The sequence below is a fragment of the Mastacembelus armatus genome, chromosome 17 (genome assembly GCF_900324485.2).
Source record: "Mastacembelus armatus chromosome 17, fMasArm1.2, whole genome shotgun sequence".
In the NCBI taxonomy this organism is placed as follows: domain Eukaryota; kingdom Metazoa; phylum Chordata; class Actinopteri; order Synbranchiformes; family Mastacembelidae; genus Mastacembelus; species Mastacembelus armatus.
The window spans coordinates 18,252,881-18,268,447 of NC_046649.1; the positions used below are offsets into that span (position 1 = coordinate 18,252,881).

Genomic DNA, 15,567 nt, shown 5'->3' on the forward strand with positions numbered 1-15,567 from the left:
TGTTTTATTCTAATTTATAATTCCTCTGGCTTCCTTCTAATTTTGGGGGCATTTTCTATTTGTTCATAATAACAGTGCTTGAGGTTTTATCCAAAAATGCTAAAATATACAGTACAGTTCAGCAGCAGTGTAATACCTTTACTTATTACTGTACTTCAGTAAAATATTATGCTACTTCATGTGTTTTTATAATTACACTGTATTTTAGAGAAAGCACCATACTTTTCACTCCTCCTCAACATTTATTAAGCAACTAGGTAGTTTGTACTGTAGTATTTTACACATGGAACACACAGCATGTCGCATAGCTAAGGTTGAAATTAATGAATTTTAAAGCAGATAAAATTAGACCAAGCAGCAGCAGCAACAAAAACTGCTACACCTTAAAGCATCAATAATGACAATTCAGTAATGTGATGTATAATAACATAAACGACAGGAGCCATTCTTCTGGATAATAGGTGCTTTTATGTTAAATACTTTAAGAATATGTTGCTGGACAAACTTAAACCATATACTTTAACTTCAATAACAATTTGAATGGAGGACTGAATGGAGGAATAATGTATATTTAAATGGGCGTATTTCTACTTTTCCTTGAGTAAAGAATCTTCACACATCTGCTAAAGGTCTTTGTTTCAAATGCCACAGTTTTAACATAAATGAGAAACTGAAGAAGTTAAAAAGTGTTTTTTGATTAACCTGTGACTAATCTTATATATTTGCATTAACGTTTTGCTGCGACCAAGCCGTCATTAAATAATCTTGCAATGTGAGGTTTATTCCAAGTCTCCCCTATGACTCCTCAGAGGCTGAATTTGCTCCATAAATGCAACTTTCATATCATGTTCCAAAAACCATATTGGTATGCTCTGCCAAGTATCACAGACTGGTGCCCAGTGAGGCTGAGCACATATTAAGCAGTAAGTATGTTCTACCAACAGCTGTGCTGCAGGGATTTTATGACTTAGCATTAGAACTGCTTAAAATACTATTAGTTGAAAAAGAGATAGACTAGATAGTGAAAAATGTCTGATTTGTAGAACAACATCCAGCACTTAAGCCTTGCTAACCCCAGACAGTTAGAGAGGTTGGTGTAGATGAGATAGAAGTAATCTGGTCTGAGTCTGTGCTATTATGAGACTCATACCTGTCATTCAGATCACTGCTGGATAGGACATGTATTCACATGCAAAGCCGCACACTTAATACGGGTGCTCAGACAGAGTTCTGCAATCAAGTTTTAAAATCTGAATACACAAAGATGATGTAAGACATTATCTGTAGATCTTTTTGTCCAAATGCTGCACATTTATTCCATGTTTCATTGCTGATGCTGTTTGAATTACAAAAAATACAGCTTGAAATCATGGTATTGTTATACTTCAGATGTTATCAAAAACATAGTTATGCGCAGCAAGACAAAATGTCTCTAGAAAAAAAGATACAAGCGAAGATAAGAGTTTTCTACGCAGGCATATTAATGCTAAGCTCCAGCTTGATGACACTGAAAGCTGAATAACGTAGCTTTTGCTCTTTATGATGTGAATCATATTTAGTTCCCAGACTAGGCACAGCTGCTGTGTAGGGGTCTGAATGAAAACAGGTGCTCCCAAAAATAAGATGGAATCAAGTTCAACATTTCACAAGTAATAACTAGAAACGTGCCATGTCAGGTCACAGTGACATGGACTCAAAACTTTCCACACCTGTTGAAAGTGACTCACATGAATGAAGTACATCATAGTCCCCTTACGAGACAAAATTAACCAATGACCTCATGCAGGACCACTGCAGCCTGGCTTGCCTTGAACAATAGCTAGCCTGTGTAAGTCCATCCTACATTTCTCTTTAGCACGTCTGTGACCGTTGACCACAGTTTGAGTCACATCCTTCCCAGCTCTCCCGCATGTTTACGGAGTGCTGGCTCTTAGTTGTCTATTATATCACAAACTGTAGGTACTAAGAGTAACACTGTTGGAAAAGACCTCCAGGATGGGGTGGAAAGAACCATCCAGGGTAACTACAACCACAACCCTCCTGTGTGTCCCTCTGCAGAGTTTTCCCCTCCACTCAGCATTCCTCACTGGTCTGTCTAACAGGTGTCTGACTGACAACTCACTGTGATGACTGCAGTGACATCACATTAGAAATGACGCAAGGGGACAACGGAACACTTTTCTCTAAACAAACATTTAATGATTGAAAATAATGTGGTTACAGACAGTGGAAAGTGGAACAGGTGTCGGGGTGGAAAAGAGATTTGAACTGTTTTTCTGTGCAACTTAAACTCAGCACATTTTGTGCATTTTTCCAAAGCTGCATGTCAAGGAGGTCAAACTGACAAATCAAAAATACAACAGCTAAGCAGGAAGGCATTGCTCTGACATTTTTCAATGGCATCACATGAAGATGATACTACAAAAGGAAAGATATTCTTAATTTACACTTATCTAATAACACTGAACTGACAGTCATTAACATGTAACAAATATATACAGACAATCAACAAAAAGGAATTGTGGCAGAACAAAGCAGCTTCTTATAAAAAAATACCATACTCAGACTGACTGGTGAGTGTGTTATTGACCCTTGCGGAGCTGGATACAACAGTTTAAATGCAAATTGTAACATCTGCTTACAAGCCATTTGACCCACTCTGATATATTGTGCACACCTCTGCACTGTATCGGTTGGTTGTAAACATAACTCCTGTTTTCCTTGGCCTCGTTCACATTTGGAGCCACGCAGCTGTAAATCATAATTACTTTTTTAACCTTACCTAAACCAAGGCTCCATCTAACACTTGCATTGATCAGAAATGAAAATAAAGTCAACAAATATAATCACAAAATGAAAAGTAGATTCGGACAGTCCTCAAGACTCATGGCTGACACCTGCCATTGATAGCACATTAGCATCTCGACTCCGCCCCCTCTAATTTCCACCTGCTTATTGCCAGCTGAAGTACTGCCTACTGGGTCCGGAGCTGGTAATCTGAGGAGGAAATGAACAAGACTTAATCAAATGGAGAAAGAAAAGAAGGAATTGGAGAGAAATTGAGTCGAGGCAGCTGATGCTTTCCACTCAGAAAGAATGGAATACAAAGGAAATGAGATGAGGATGTTTGGCAATTAGTGGCAACATTAGCAAAAAGACCAACATGTGCAACCTTGGTAATCTCAACATGAAGATCAGGGAAGCTCAACAGCAAAAAAAGTTCACTTTCTCACATTTTGCAGGACATTGCCACATTGCCTCATGTTCTATAATGTATTCCCTTTTCATAGAACTGCAGTGTACAAGTACATAGTTAGTTCCCACCACATTGCAATACATTGCCCAACTGTTGCTTAATACCTGCACATATGGGTACTCTGCACAAGTTATCGGTGAACTCTTCACCTACCTCCATTTTGGGTAATGTAGCGCACCCATGGTAAAGCCTGATATCCACTCTTCTCAATGATCTTCAGGTAACGCACCTGTCCGAAAAAACAAAGAAGAATGTTTTGCTAGATATTGATAAATTACATCTAACACTGGATCCTTCAACACATTATTGCATTAATGCAGGCAATGATGTAAGCTGCTGGATTCTAATGCAATAAACAACTGGTTGACATTGAGTCTTTAGATGGTAAAACGAAGTACATAAAAACAATTCAATGCATATTTTTGACTGGGAGTATTGAGTTTAAGCCCACTCTGCATGTTGCTGACCTGTGGCTTGGCTTGATTTTTGAGTGTAGTGTACACTGTTCTCCTACAGTACTCCAAAAAGAGTAAACTATATTGTAAATTGTAAATATATTTGAGCTATTTTGCTTTTGCTTCTGAAATGTATCATGAGCTTTGTAAAGTTGTAAAGTTTAATATGCATTTGATGGTGCATGTATTGTATTATTTACTTTAATTACAAAAAAATGGTGTTGATTTCTTGCAAGTGTGTACTATAAAAGTTTGCATGCACCATAGCTTTGATCAGAAATAATTGCTATCTACACCAATCGTGTAATTTTACTTCCATTATCACCTGCTCATAGTTCTATAGTTCTGCCAGAAGCAGCCTCCTTAGTATTTTACATGGAAAGTGAGCACATTCTGCTGCTATCTACCACTTTGATATATTTTGCTGCAGCTTTTTCAGCAGAATGTGCCTTTAAACTTGTGGCAAGCTGATAGTAAGAGTAATGGTGTTGATGAGGAAGCAGTAGTATGAGTCACACTAAGAAGAGGGAAGCATCTACAGAACAGCTTTCAAGGGATGCACAGTGATAATTTACATAACAGTATTTTTCAAGGTCAGGGAGAGAAAAAAAATGCATATCAGCATAATCAAGATACAACTTTCACAAGCCATTAACTGATATTTCAACATTGTTACCACAGAGCTGAATTTCGAGAAAACACTGAAAATACCCTGTCATCCTAATCATCACTGATCATGATAACACACATTTTCCCCATCAGGTGGAAAAAAATCTGTTACAGAAACTTATGTTGCTGTAACAATACGTCCAGGTTAGTGTGCAAACTACATTATTTCTAAATAATGAACCATCAATTCATTTATATGAACTTCTATTTAAATTTAACACCTATGACACAGAACTTACTTCTCTGTGTTATGTCATTTCATGTTGCGGTTGCAACAAGTACCCAACAGTGTGCAGTACAAACATAATTACAGACGTATATTTCATGCTTCTGAGTGCTGCTCAGCAATAACTTTAATCTTTTCTGTGTTCTCACAATTAGCAGGGATGAGAATGTGGTCATTTCAAGGTTGACACGACCCCTCTCTGCATGATGTCGCCATGCCGTGTCTCCATCATGCCGGTTCCCAGCTGAAAGAGCGACAGACAGAGCAGGAATTTGTGGGTCGAGTGGCGGCGAGGCTCTGCTGAGGCCTCGGTACTGGCCGCCTTGTTATTACCTTCCACTACACACTGAGGTCAGAGCGAGAGAGCGATGTGGCCACCAGACATAAGATGACAAACACATAAGACGCAGGATCACTGAGACTGCCGGCACAGCACTTCTCCCTGAACCCAGGAGCCAAACATGCAGTCCGCCTGACCGTGACTACGTAGTCAGCAAAACGGCATCAAAAGCAGCCCTCCACAAAATATCATTATGGTTTGTAAGATGAGAAGGGGAAAGGAGGATGTTTGTTGTATCTCGTTTGGTAAGTACAGACTACATGTGTGGTCTGGATTTATCAGGCTGCCAACTTGTTTGGGTTCTCTCAGCATCACCTAAAGAAGGTAGGTTTGAACTACAGCTCTGATCTTATTTGTCAGTGCTGGGTTACTCCAGTTAACTTTTAAGGTGCAGTTATGTCCTTCACATATGCACTCCCCTACACTTAGTGGTAACAGTTAAGAGGAACTTTCTCATACTTTGATATTTACATGTGTCTAATTAAACTTCACAGCCTCTTCTCACACGTAGAGTGGTGTTACAGGCTGCATTTGACTATGAGACCAAGTCTGCTGTTACCCTGTAATAAAGAAAAGGTTTTCGGTCTGACACAAGAGTTCGATGGGAATATGGGTCTAATAGATTGCCAGTCAGGGTGTGATTGCAAACACTGGGAAGTTTGGTCATTTTTATTATTTAAAGCCTACTGATATGCTGAAGGCCTTAATATTAAGAATAAGAATAAGAACTAAAACTCAAGTCTATGGTTTCATTCTTAGGTGATTTTCTCATATGTTATAACACGTCTTGTTGAAAAACCTGACTGAGCTAAGGGCTCAGCTGAAATACGTTAGGCCCAAACAATCCCTTGGGTGCACTGTGGTTTTCAGAACCAGACCTTTTCAGGTGTCTTGTTTGCAGGAAGTTACAGTTAACTGAAGAAAACCTTAACCTTAGTTACTAAACAGAATGACATCAATGGTGTAAAGATGTAAATGCATATGTCAGCAGGTTGGTGCCTTTGTATTACTTTTTTAAAAGCATGCTCAACCAGTCAGGTGAGACGTCTCTTAAGGGTAAAAGTAATTGAATTGAAAAGTCAGTTAACAATTATACTTAACCCTGGTTAAAAACAAATACAAAATTTTGGTTGCAGACATTAAGCATCTCGTTCCGATTACTTGGGGCACTGACACTTTTGCCTGCAGGGTGTGTCCCGATTAAAGTAAAAAGGAAATACTCGGTTTCCTTATGTTTGAATACAAGTCAGCAATGGTTTGCAGAAAACCACAAAAAGAGGATCCCCCACCAAAACTGCACCAAAGCACAAATGAGCAAGTGTGAACAAGTATTACAAAGACTGCAAGAGATATTACCTGCCTTAAACTGTACTTTATTTCACATCAACTGGGGCATATAAAAAAACTGTCCTCTGTCCCATCTGAATCTTGAAGGCAAAACAATGTTAAAACACGCAGTTCACATGAAGTGTTTCCTCATAGCGCAAAGGTGTCTGAATATGCAAATCATCTCCACACCTCCCTTTGTCACTGCACTAAGACATAATGTACTCGCTTTTGAGCCTGAGCTTCAGCTTATGGTCAATTACAGATTGGCCAAGATTTGAAAGGAAAGACTGACATTATTTCTTCCAGCTGCCAAATGACCTTGGAAAATGTCAAGCATTCTTATACTGCCATACCCACCCCAATTACAAGAATTATATATTTCAATTAAATTTGGTTTGAGTGCTTTGTTTCCGAGTGGGCTGCATAATGTCCATAGAACTTAATAATGTCTTATTGACTATTATAGGAAATGTGGAAAAGCTGGAAAATATTGCATCTTTAATGAGAGTCATAAGAGAAACCAATGTTTAAAGTTAAGGAGTAAATGTGTGTGTTAGCAAGAAAGTCAGGCCTCCAACATTTCCAAAGAATGAAATACAAGATGATACAAGAGCTCAATGAAAACAATATGCTGATTGATATTAAAGGACGGTTTGCAATAGATGTTAAGATACAATTTACACACTAGTAGTGCATTGATGTAAGTTCATTTCATTTTTTTCACTATCCATCTTGAATAAATCTATCAAAGTCAGTGGCAAAGACTTAGCACATTTTGTAATTACTGTGTTATCACCCCATAATCAGAGGAGCTATTTACAATAACAAAACTAAAAAACCTTGAGGGAATCTACAGATGTGCAAGCTAAGACCTTCAATGCTTTCAAAGTAAAATACCTGTCAGGTTCCTGCATAAACTACAGTCACTAACAAAAAACAGTTGCTTTTTTTTCCAGTTGATTTTTTATTATTTTCTGATTGATCATTTTTGAGTTTGTTTTATGTAAACAGTCTCGTTGCCATCTGGGGCTGTAGCATTGAATCTGGTGCCATGTTCAAGTAAAACCAGGTTTAAAACAAATCCACTAGTATTTTGCAACTTCAAGTTTCAAAATCCCTTGATCTCTGAGAATATGACAATTTAAGAGCTCTTGCTTTAGATAATAAAGCACACAGTGTAATCATGGCTGGCTAATGTAACACTGAGGTGCAATTATGTAAATGTACCTGTTTTTTTCCTTTACGCCAATAATATGATACTTTCAAATACAGTTTGTCAAGTCGCCATTGTTTCCTCACATCCAGACATGGGAAAACTTAATTTTGTGTTACTGTGGTGCTACACATATAATCACAGGACAACTGTGATTATACAGTATGTGCTGCACATCTGTGTATGTCTGTGGTCAGCAAGAGTTTTCATTCTAACATGAAGGAAAAACATTAGCTACCCTCTCAGTTTCATTTGAATCCAAATCAAAATCCTGTAACAAAAAAAAAAAAAAATCTTCTATCTGTAACTAAGAATGACACTTTCTGTCACTAAATAAAGATGACGACTAATGGCCAAGTTCAAGTTTATGAGCAGCTGCTCTCGGTTTTGCTAACAATAGACATTTTCCATCCTGCAGAATGAATCTCCCAGGGTAACAGTCCTGCCATTACTTCCCCCTCTGACCAACAACAGGACAAATATAAATTGTTTAAATTCTTGTTCTAGGGAGAGAGGACAAACAGTATTAGAGACACTGCTGGGTGTCAGAAATTCTAAATCCAGGGTGATAGAGAAACAACTGGGAACCACATGATATCTGGACTTGGTGCATGTGCGCTGGATGATAACCAAAGAAACACTTGTCTGAGGCTGCTCCCAACTCTTACATAACAGAGGATTCATGCACACAGTTTGACCAACTCCAAACAGATTTACTAATGTTCAGTAAAGTGATAAGTGATAAGTTCTAAGTGATCTGCTGCTGCAAGCGGCAACGGCACATCAATCACTTGTGGAATGACTTGGAAATACTGTTAAAAAGAGTCTGTTTTGTGTGTGTGTGTGTGTGTGTGTGTGTGAGTGTATAAGTCTGTGAGGGTGGTACCTGGATGCCTGAGGTGGTGAAGTATGGGATCTCAAATTTGACACTGATTGGTGGCTTCCCCTCTTTATCTTCAGCCTCTACGCTCGGCAGACCGAAGTGGGCCCGCATCAAATACTCTTTCCCACCCTATGACAGGTCAAGACACAAACTCTTTAACACAAAACCAAAATTTAGAAAGATTTACTGTGTTTCAGAGAACAATAATGATGTCAGTTTTTATTAAGAGTAAACGAAGCACTGATGCAGAAACAAAAGTTTTTCAGAAAGGTGAGAAAGCTAGGCAAACTTCCACCTTAAACCCGAACATAAGTCATTTGAAACCGTGAGTATAATGCTCCTGAGTCATGCTTTCTGCTCACAGGGAAGGACTTGATTGACCAGACGATCTCGCTGTTCTCAGGCACCCACTTCACGCTGCCCACTGTGGTCTTGAATTTGGGTGAGTCAGCATCTGTTGGCACTGGAATGTGGATCTCCACATTATTGGCCGTGGAACGCCTTTTAAACTGACTCTTTGCCTGGGACGAGAAACAAGCACTTCAAGTTTAACACAATATCACGCCCAAACAGGGTATTAAACCAGGGCTTCATGTCTCTTTTAAATAAGTGTGGTATAGTCAGGATATGTCGTGCTTGACATCAAGACAACATAAATGTAAAAATAAAAAGTTCCCCTAAAAATCATTACATACTTTAAGACAGTGTGACCGCATCACTGCCCAGTCAGATGTTATTCAACATTTTTTGTCGGGAACTATGAGACAAGTATGACAACAACAACAGCACTGCTGGGAGCCAATATACCAGCTAGAACAGTGACTTACCTTGATCATGTACTCGATCCGACTGTGGGAGTGCTTCTCAATAACAGATTCAATCCAGATCAAGGGCTTCACCTAAAATATCAACAACATAAATATTTTATCTATACGCAAATTCATTTCTGGTCAGCTTTTGATCACTTATGACAAGTTTACCAGTCAATATAACATATGACACAGTCTCCACCTACTGGATAGCAGTTAGTACTGCAGCAAAAACCAACATATGACATGACATAGTTAAATAAAAGGGCATTGTTGGGATCAATTTCCACTAATACCAACAAAACAAAGTTTTGAGCACAATTTCCTGAATTGATACAGTTACATATACATATATATATTTACAATAAGCTAACTTTGATCTACTTCTGTTATAGTTTACACAGAGAAAATGCTCAGGCACATCAGGGGCATATCAAACATTATGCAGCTCCAACCTGTGACTGGTTTGGCTCAATTGCTAGATTGGTAAACTATAAATATCCAAAAGTACGTGTTGTAACTAAACTAAAAGAAATTTGAAGATTTATGTAACTACTAAAGTTATAAATGTTAGAAGTTTTTATTTTTGGCATATAACCAGGCACTACCAATGCTCTGCCATTTAAAAAAATGTTTCCTGCATAGCCAGTTTTAAAATTAACTTTTGGCAATGGCTATTAGCTACAACTGGCAAACCCCCTGCTCCACTGTACTACTTCCCTTCCCAGAGACTTACTGGCAGCTCTTATTGTGAAACATTTATTGAGAATTTGAGCCCAGTTTAACTTTCTTAGCCAATGGTTCTTGTTTACAGCTTCCAGTATTACTCATAATACTGTGCATTATGTCCATTTCTTTTCAGGACTATACTTTTGGTATTTGAAATCCTCTTCAACTGGTTTGCAGTGAAGCAGCTGGCTTCATCTGAGGCATGGCTGGTTTGGTTGAGATCCCGTATCTCTTTTGTTTTTTTTCCCCATGGTAGGTGGTTATGTGCATAAATATTTATCTATCTACTGACTGCGCCTCCAAAAAAAGTTGTTGTAAACATCTTTGCTAAATATAATCCTCTGAAAAGGAAAAGTGTTTTTTAGCCAGATACAAGGGTGAGGGTGGCTATAAGGACCAGGGCTTCATCTGCTGTGCTGCTTTAAAAATCCATTTAAAAAAAAAAAAACAGAAAAAGGAACAAGGATTAAGTCCATAAGTCATTATGTAAGACCATGTACTGTATTATCATGATTCATTTGCACCACAGCTTTCTTAACACACCGCTGAATAGTTGGAGTGGTGATTATGACTGGGCTTATAAACAGTATACTCAGAAGAGTTTTGCTAATAATTGACTACATTTGTCTATTTCAAAGTTGTAAAACTGCCTCTCCATTTTCATTAATGTTCTATAATATCTGCATTATTGCATCAAGTCAAGACTCTGGTGCTATTTATTATTTTTTTTACAGTAAAGTGTTTGTTATCTATCAGATTCCCCATTCGCTGACTGTGATTTACAGGAATAAGAGATAGGGCCAAAAAAAAAAAAAAAAATCCTGGGAGATAGGGCCAAAAATATTGTCACAATATATTACTTTATTTTAATCAATATCAATAATAATCTATATATATATAATGCATGTAATGCCATTCATGAGTAAGGATACGTGCTTTCTGTACCTCAACAACACATACTATGTATTGTGGTTAGTAATAATGAATGTAATGTCATTTTCACTTGAATTTAAAAGGAATCCACAGTTTTATTGTCCTGTGCATAAATCCTCCTTAATGGTGTTCATTTTTACATTTCACAAGTGTTTCTCATTTCATTAAATTCAATTAGCTGCCTATATTTCCATAGAATACATTTGATTCTTTGGCTGCTACCGGGATAGTATGGACAATGTCTAAGAACAAACAAAGTCAAAAAAGCTTTAAGAACTTGCTGTTTGGCAGTTATCTCAGACCCTTACTCTGCATTGGCATCAGGCTATTTGACTTCCAGGTTCTTTACTTTGCTGTGGTCCCTGAGGAGAGTGAGGTGGTAATAAGCTGCAGAACTCACGTGAGTGTTGAGGCGGTAGGACATGAGCTCAAACTCTCCATCGGGAGGGATGAAGGAGATGGTGCGATCGTTCTCAAAGCGTGACAGACGGACACACTGGTGAAACTTGACATCTTCCAGCTCTACTGACTTACTCTTCCCTCCTACATGACAAACAAGAGATCATTTTAAAAGGAGACAATAAATAATGTCTAGGTCAAATTTCATTTCCAAATAACTTTAAGGGTTTTTTTTCCAATCAGCAGAAGGTATCCGATGGAACTAGTATATGACACAGGACAATACAATGAGTGCAAGCACAAGTGGTCTAATTGTCACTCTTGTATTATTTTCAAACTTGCCTCAGGCAGCTTGTCACCCAACTCAATGCATTTGACCAAGACAACTGGATCAAAATCTGTTACAAGAGCAAACTCACGTCCAGTGTTTTCAAACAGAACCTTGTCGTTAAGGCCCAGCCGCAACTCAGGCATTCCAGACAGGAAGACCCGCATCTTAATGGAGCCAACGATCTCACTTCGTAGGACATTACCATTGGCACTAACCTAAAAAATAGAGGGATTAAGGGAGTGACTGCATGAGCAGATTGGTCAATGGGCAATTAGTGTAAAACTCGCCTTAAGTGCACTTGAGTGTAGAAAAGCACTCTATAAGTATAAGACTATTTACCAGACCAACATGGCGAGATCAGCTAGCTAGACTTATCTGAGTGTGTTGTGACGCATGCAGGGAGGAAGTTTACAAATGCTCTGACTGCCATTCCTTAAGCAACACAACTCTTCTAAAACAAGCAGTTCCTACCAGGAGGTTGACTGACTCAATGACGTCCAGGAAGACCTCATTCTTCCGGTACTTGATGCCCTCTGACCTCCAGGAGACGGCGTTGGTGACTGTGGCAGGGGGCCGCGGTGCACCGGTGTCTAGCTTGTGCCCCTCCTGTGTTATGTATCTGACAGCCAAAATGTAAACAGTGAGGCAAAACTGAAATCAACTGGGAAATCAACTGTCTGCAGTGGTAAGTTCCCAGAAAGCATCAAAGGTAAAGAGAGGGTCATGGTTAGAAGGGAGGATTGTGTGATGTATTGCTGTACTCAGAGGACACTGGGGGAAATCCAGAGTTAGCTTGCTGCATCTGTTTCAACCACAGTCCTGCAAGTTAAACCGGTCATTTACAGTTCAGTTTTCTGAGGAAAGCAAGACCCATTTGTCTTGAAGTTACATAGAAATGACAATGCAATACCTCAGAGCAATCTGATTTAACTGCAACGCAGCAATCCAGGTACACTACCACTCAAAAGTTTGGACACACTTTACCTTTGAATTAAATGAGAAAGTGTGTCCATAACTTTGACTGGCAGTGTATGAAGACACCCATAATATGTTAAAAGTAAATGGCAGTACACATTAGCTGCATATCTAATGAATGGAGATTAAGTTAACTGCAGTGGGACTGTGGTTAAGAGGATACTCACTCTTGTAGAATCTTGCTGTCAGTAGTCTGAGGATAGCCAAAGTCCATCAGCTCATCCATCAGCTCATATATGATGACAAAGTTATCTCTAATGCTCTCTTCCTCCAGTTCTTTGAAATACTCTGAAAAAACCTGCAGAACAAAAACGCTACTTTATAATCCTGTGTCATCACCGCCAGTATACAAGACATGGCTTTGTCAGTGTCATATATGAACTAAAACTGCCATAAACCAAAGCAGATAAAACATTCAATCATACCTGAACAATTTTGTACAAGAAGGAGAAGACCAGCGAGACACTAGCATTTTTCTTGGACGTTGCAACCACTGATACAATGCGTGTTAAGAAATTTTGGCACAAGAGATGGAAATACATGTAGAGAAAATAAAATCTAACGTTAACAAAAAAACATAAGAAACATTAGAAAAGTATGCTTGACTAAAAACGTAATATGGGGAATAGTCAGGATACAGTAGAGGTTATTGTGTTTGATCCACATAAAACGGACTCCCCCATGGGCCAGGATTGGAGAGAGCGTGCCCTCCTCCTCTTTATCCATCAAAAGGGTCATGAAGTGCTCAATCTCGGACATGTCCACATCTCCTCTGTAATTCCGGCACACCAGGACCTGAAAGAAACAAAGTATTTGTGCAGCATTATTATTGTCATTACTGCAGTACTGTTGACAGTTGTTATAACCTTACTACTATTCAAGATGTGTAGTAATGAAATTGTTATTAAAATGTAAGCAGCTGTCACGGTAAGATGAAAAATTACTGCTAAAATCTAAACCAGTGGTATTTTCATTGTCCATTTCATTTCACAAGCTTTAAACATCATGAGACAAACTTTGATATAATTTGTGAATAAACCAAAGGGACTAATAAAAAGTGTGGCATTGAATTTGTGGCTTCAGTACAGACAAACAGTTAAAGTTAGGATAAAGGAGTCCACTCTTCAGTTCAGTGTACATCAACTGGTATATCTATCTATCTATATATATCGATCTGTTATCTAGACCAGGGGTCACCAACCCTAGTCCTCGAAGCCCGCTGTCCTGCTGGTTTTCCAGATATCCCTGCTCTACACACCGCTGATTACCTGGATCAGATGTGTTCAGCCAATCAGAAACTAGAAGCGCAGAGATAGTTGGAAAACCAGCAGGACAGTGGGCCTTGAGGACCAGGGTTGGTGACCCCTGATCTAGACTGCTTTGATCCACTGTAACAACAAACAATAAATAAGTAAATAAACGGGATGTTTCTTATATTGATGAATAACTTTAATGCCGAATTTGTCAGAAGAGGCTCCTGACCGGTAGCAGATTGTAGCTGTGTAATATAGTTCAAGTGATGTTTTTCAAATACCAAGAATAGGTGAAAATGAAGAAATCTGAATGCAGGTTTGGCGTTGTCTTTGCATTTCCTGCTGCTAACAGCTGGTGACTTCTCTTAGTCAGCGTGTCGTTCACTATTTTTTTTTGTTGATCGTTCGTGGCCTCATATTTTGTCAGTCTAAAACTTTCATCGCATGAAACCAGCCTCCCTGTTCCAAAGCCTTAACCTCTACCAAACCCATCGGGCAGTGCCGACACAGCAGCCACCCTGCTGCAGATTGAGGCGCATTAGCTTAGCTTAGCCAGGCTGCTAACGTTAGCTGACCGGATAACGCTAGCTTAGCATCGTATCCCGTTATCTTACCTTTCCTTTTAAATCCAAGACATACACAGCACTCGCAGACATCCTGAACTACTTTATACGAGCTTAGATCAGCTCGTTTTGGGCACCTTGTTAATAATGTTCTATAATAACTAGTTCAGAGCCAAATACAGAGAGCAGACTTTCATTCATAATACTGACGAGATGACAGCGACCCTTCCCCGTTTGTGGCACACAGAGCGCCCTCTACTGAACTGGAAGAACTATTGCAGGAGAGAAGCAGCTATTTTTTTCTGCATAGGAATGACCTGAAGTAATATATTATATATATATGTAATAATGTAATATAGTAAAAAGTAATATGTCTGTGTGTGCATGGTTGTCACTTGTCACATTACAGAGGAGGAATAATCAGTTTACCTTCAGTCCACTGCAAATCTGTTTTAAAAAGGGAAAACGCCTGTTTCCTAATTTTCACGCTAAAATTCCAAAAACCAATAAGAAAAACATATTTTTTGCTTTAATGTACCAGTATATGTACTTGATAAAATATGCTCTGAATGAGGGGAGGAGAATTTTGGGACTGATGTGCCCATTTTTAAATTTCATTCATCAAATGAAAATAATCAAAACAGATGTGGCTGCTGCTTTATAGCATAGTTCTTGTTCTCATTTATGTCATGAAAACATCCCAGATGGAAACTTACTCACTGACATGATATAGCCTCATCAAATTTCATTAGAAAAGTGTTCTGCTACTTTCTGTCATCAGCTTTGTTGTTGTCCTGTGGCTTCCTCTACTGGATAAATGGACGAACTACACTTATTATTAGTTTTGTTTTGTTAAAATTGCTCTTGTTTTGTGATGATCACCACAAGATAGCATCCTTTTCATTCATTTTGGTATCTGATGATTGAAACTGCTGTTATAATATCTGACCCAGGAGTTGAAAAAACTGTAAAATAGGACTTTAAACTTCAGTGAAATTTATATTAATATCTTCAGTGAATATGTGAAAATCTTCTGTCATAAACGCTTATATGGCCTTGGCTCCACTCACTCTACACCTAATGCAATGGATCATCAATTTTGACAATAGGTGAGAGACAGGGTACACCCCAGACTGATTACCAGCTGACACATAGAGACAGACAAACATGTAGAGTCACCAGTGACTGACTCTAAACTGCATGC

The 15,567-nt window shown here is 38.7% G+C and overlaps 1 protein-coding gene across 1 annotated transcript; it reads right to left on the reverse strand.

Annotated features, from left to right (window-relative positions):
• Nucleotides 1–2,177: 2,177 nt before the first annotated feature.
• ap1m1 (adaptor related protein complex 1 subunit mu 1) lies at nucleotides 2,178–14,604 on the reverse strand. Its single transcript, XM_026313309.1, has 12 exons — nucleotides 14,415–14,604; nucleotides 13,186–13,342; nucleotides 12,973–13,040; nucleotides 12,715–12,845; nucleotides 12,044–12,191; nucleotides 11,661–11,787; nucleotides 11,243–11,385; nucleotides 9,199–9,270; nucleotides 8,734–8,892; nucleotides 8,375–8,500; nucleotides 3,410–3,485; nucleotides 2,178–2,997 (listed from the first exon to the last, which is right to left on the reverse strand). The coding sequence occupies exons 1-12, from the start codon at nucleotides 14,454–14,456 to the stop codon at nucleotides 2,975–2,977; spliced, it is 1,272 nt and encodes a 423-aa protein (XP_026169094.1). The 5' UTR covers nucleotides 14,457–14,604; the 3' UTR covers nucleotides 2,178–2,974.
• Nucleotides 14,605–15,567: the final 963 nt, after the last annotated feature.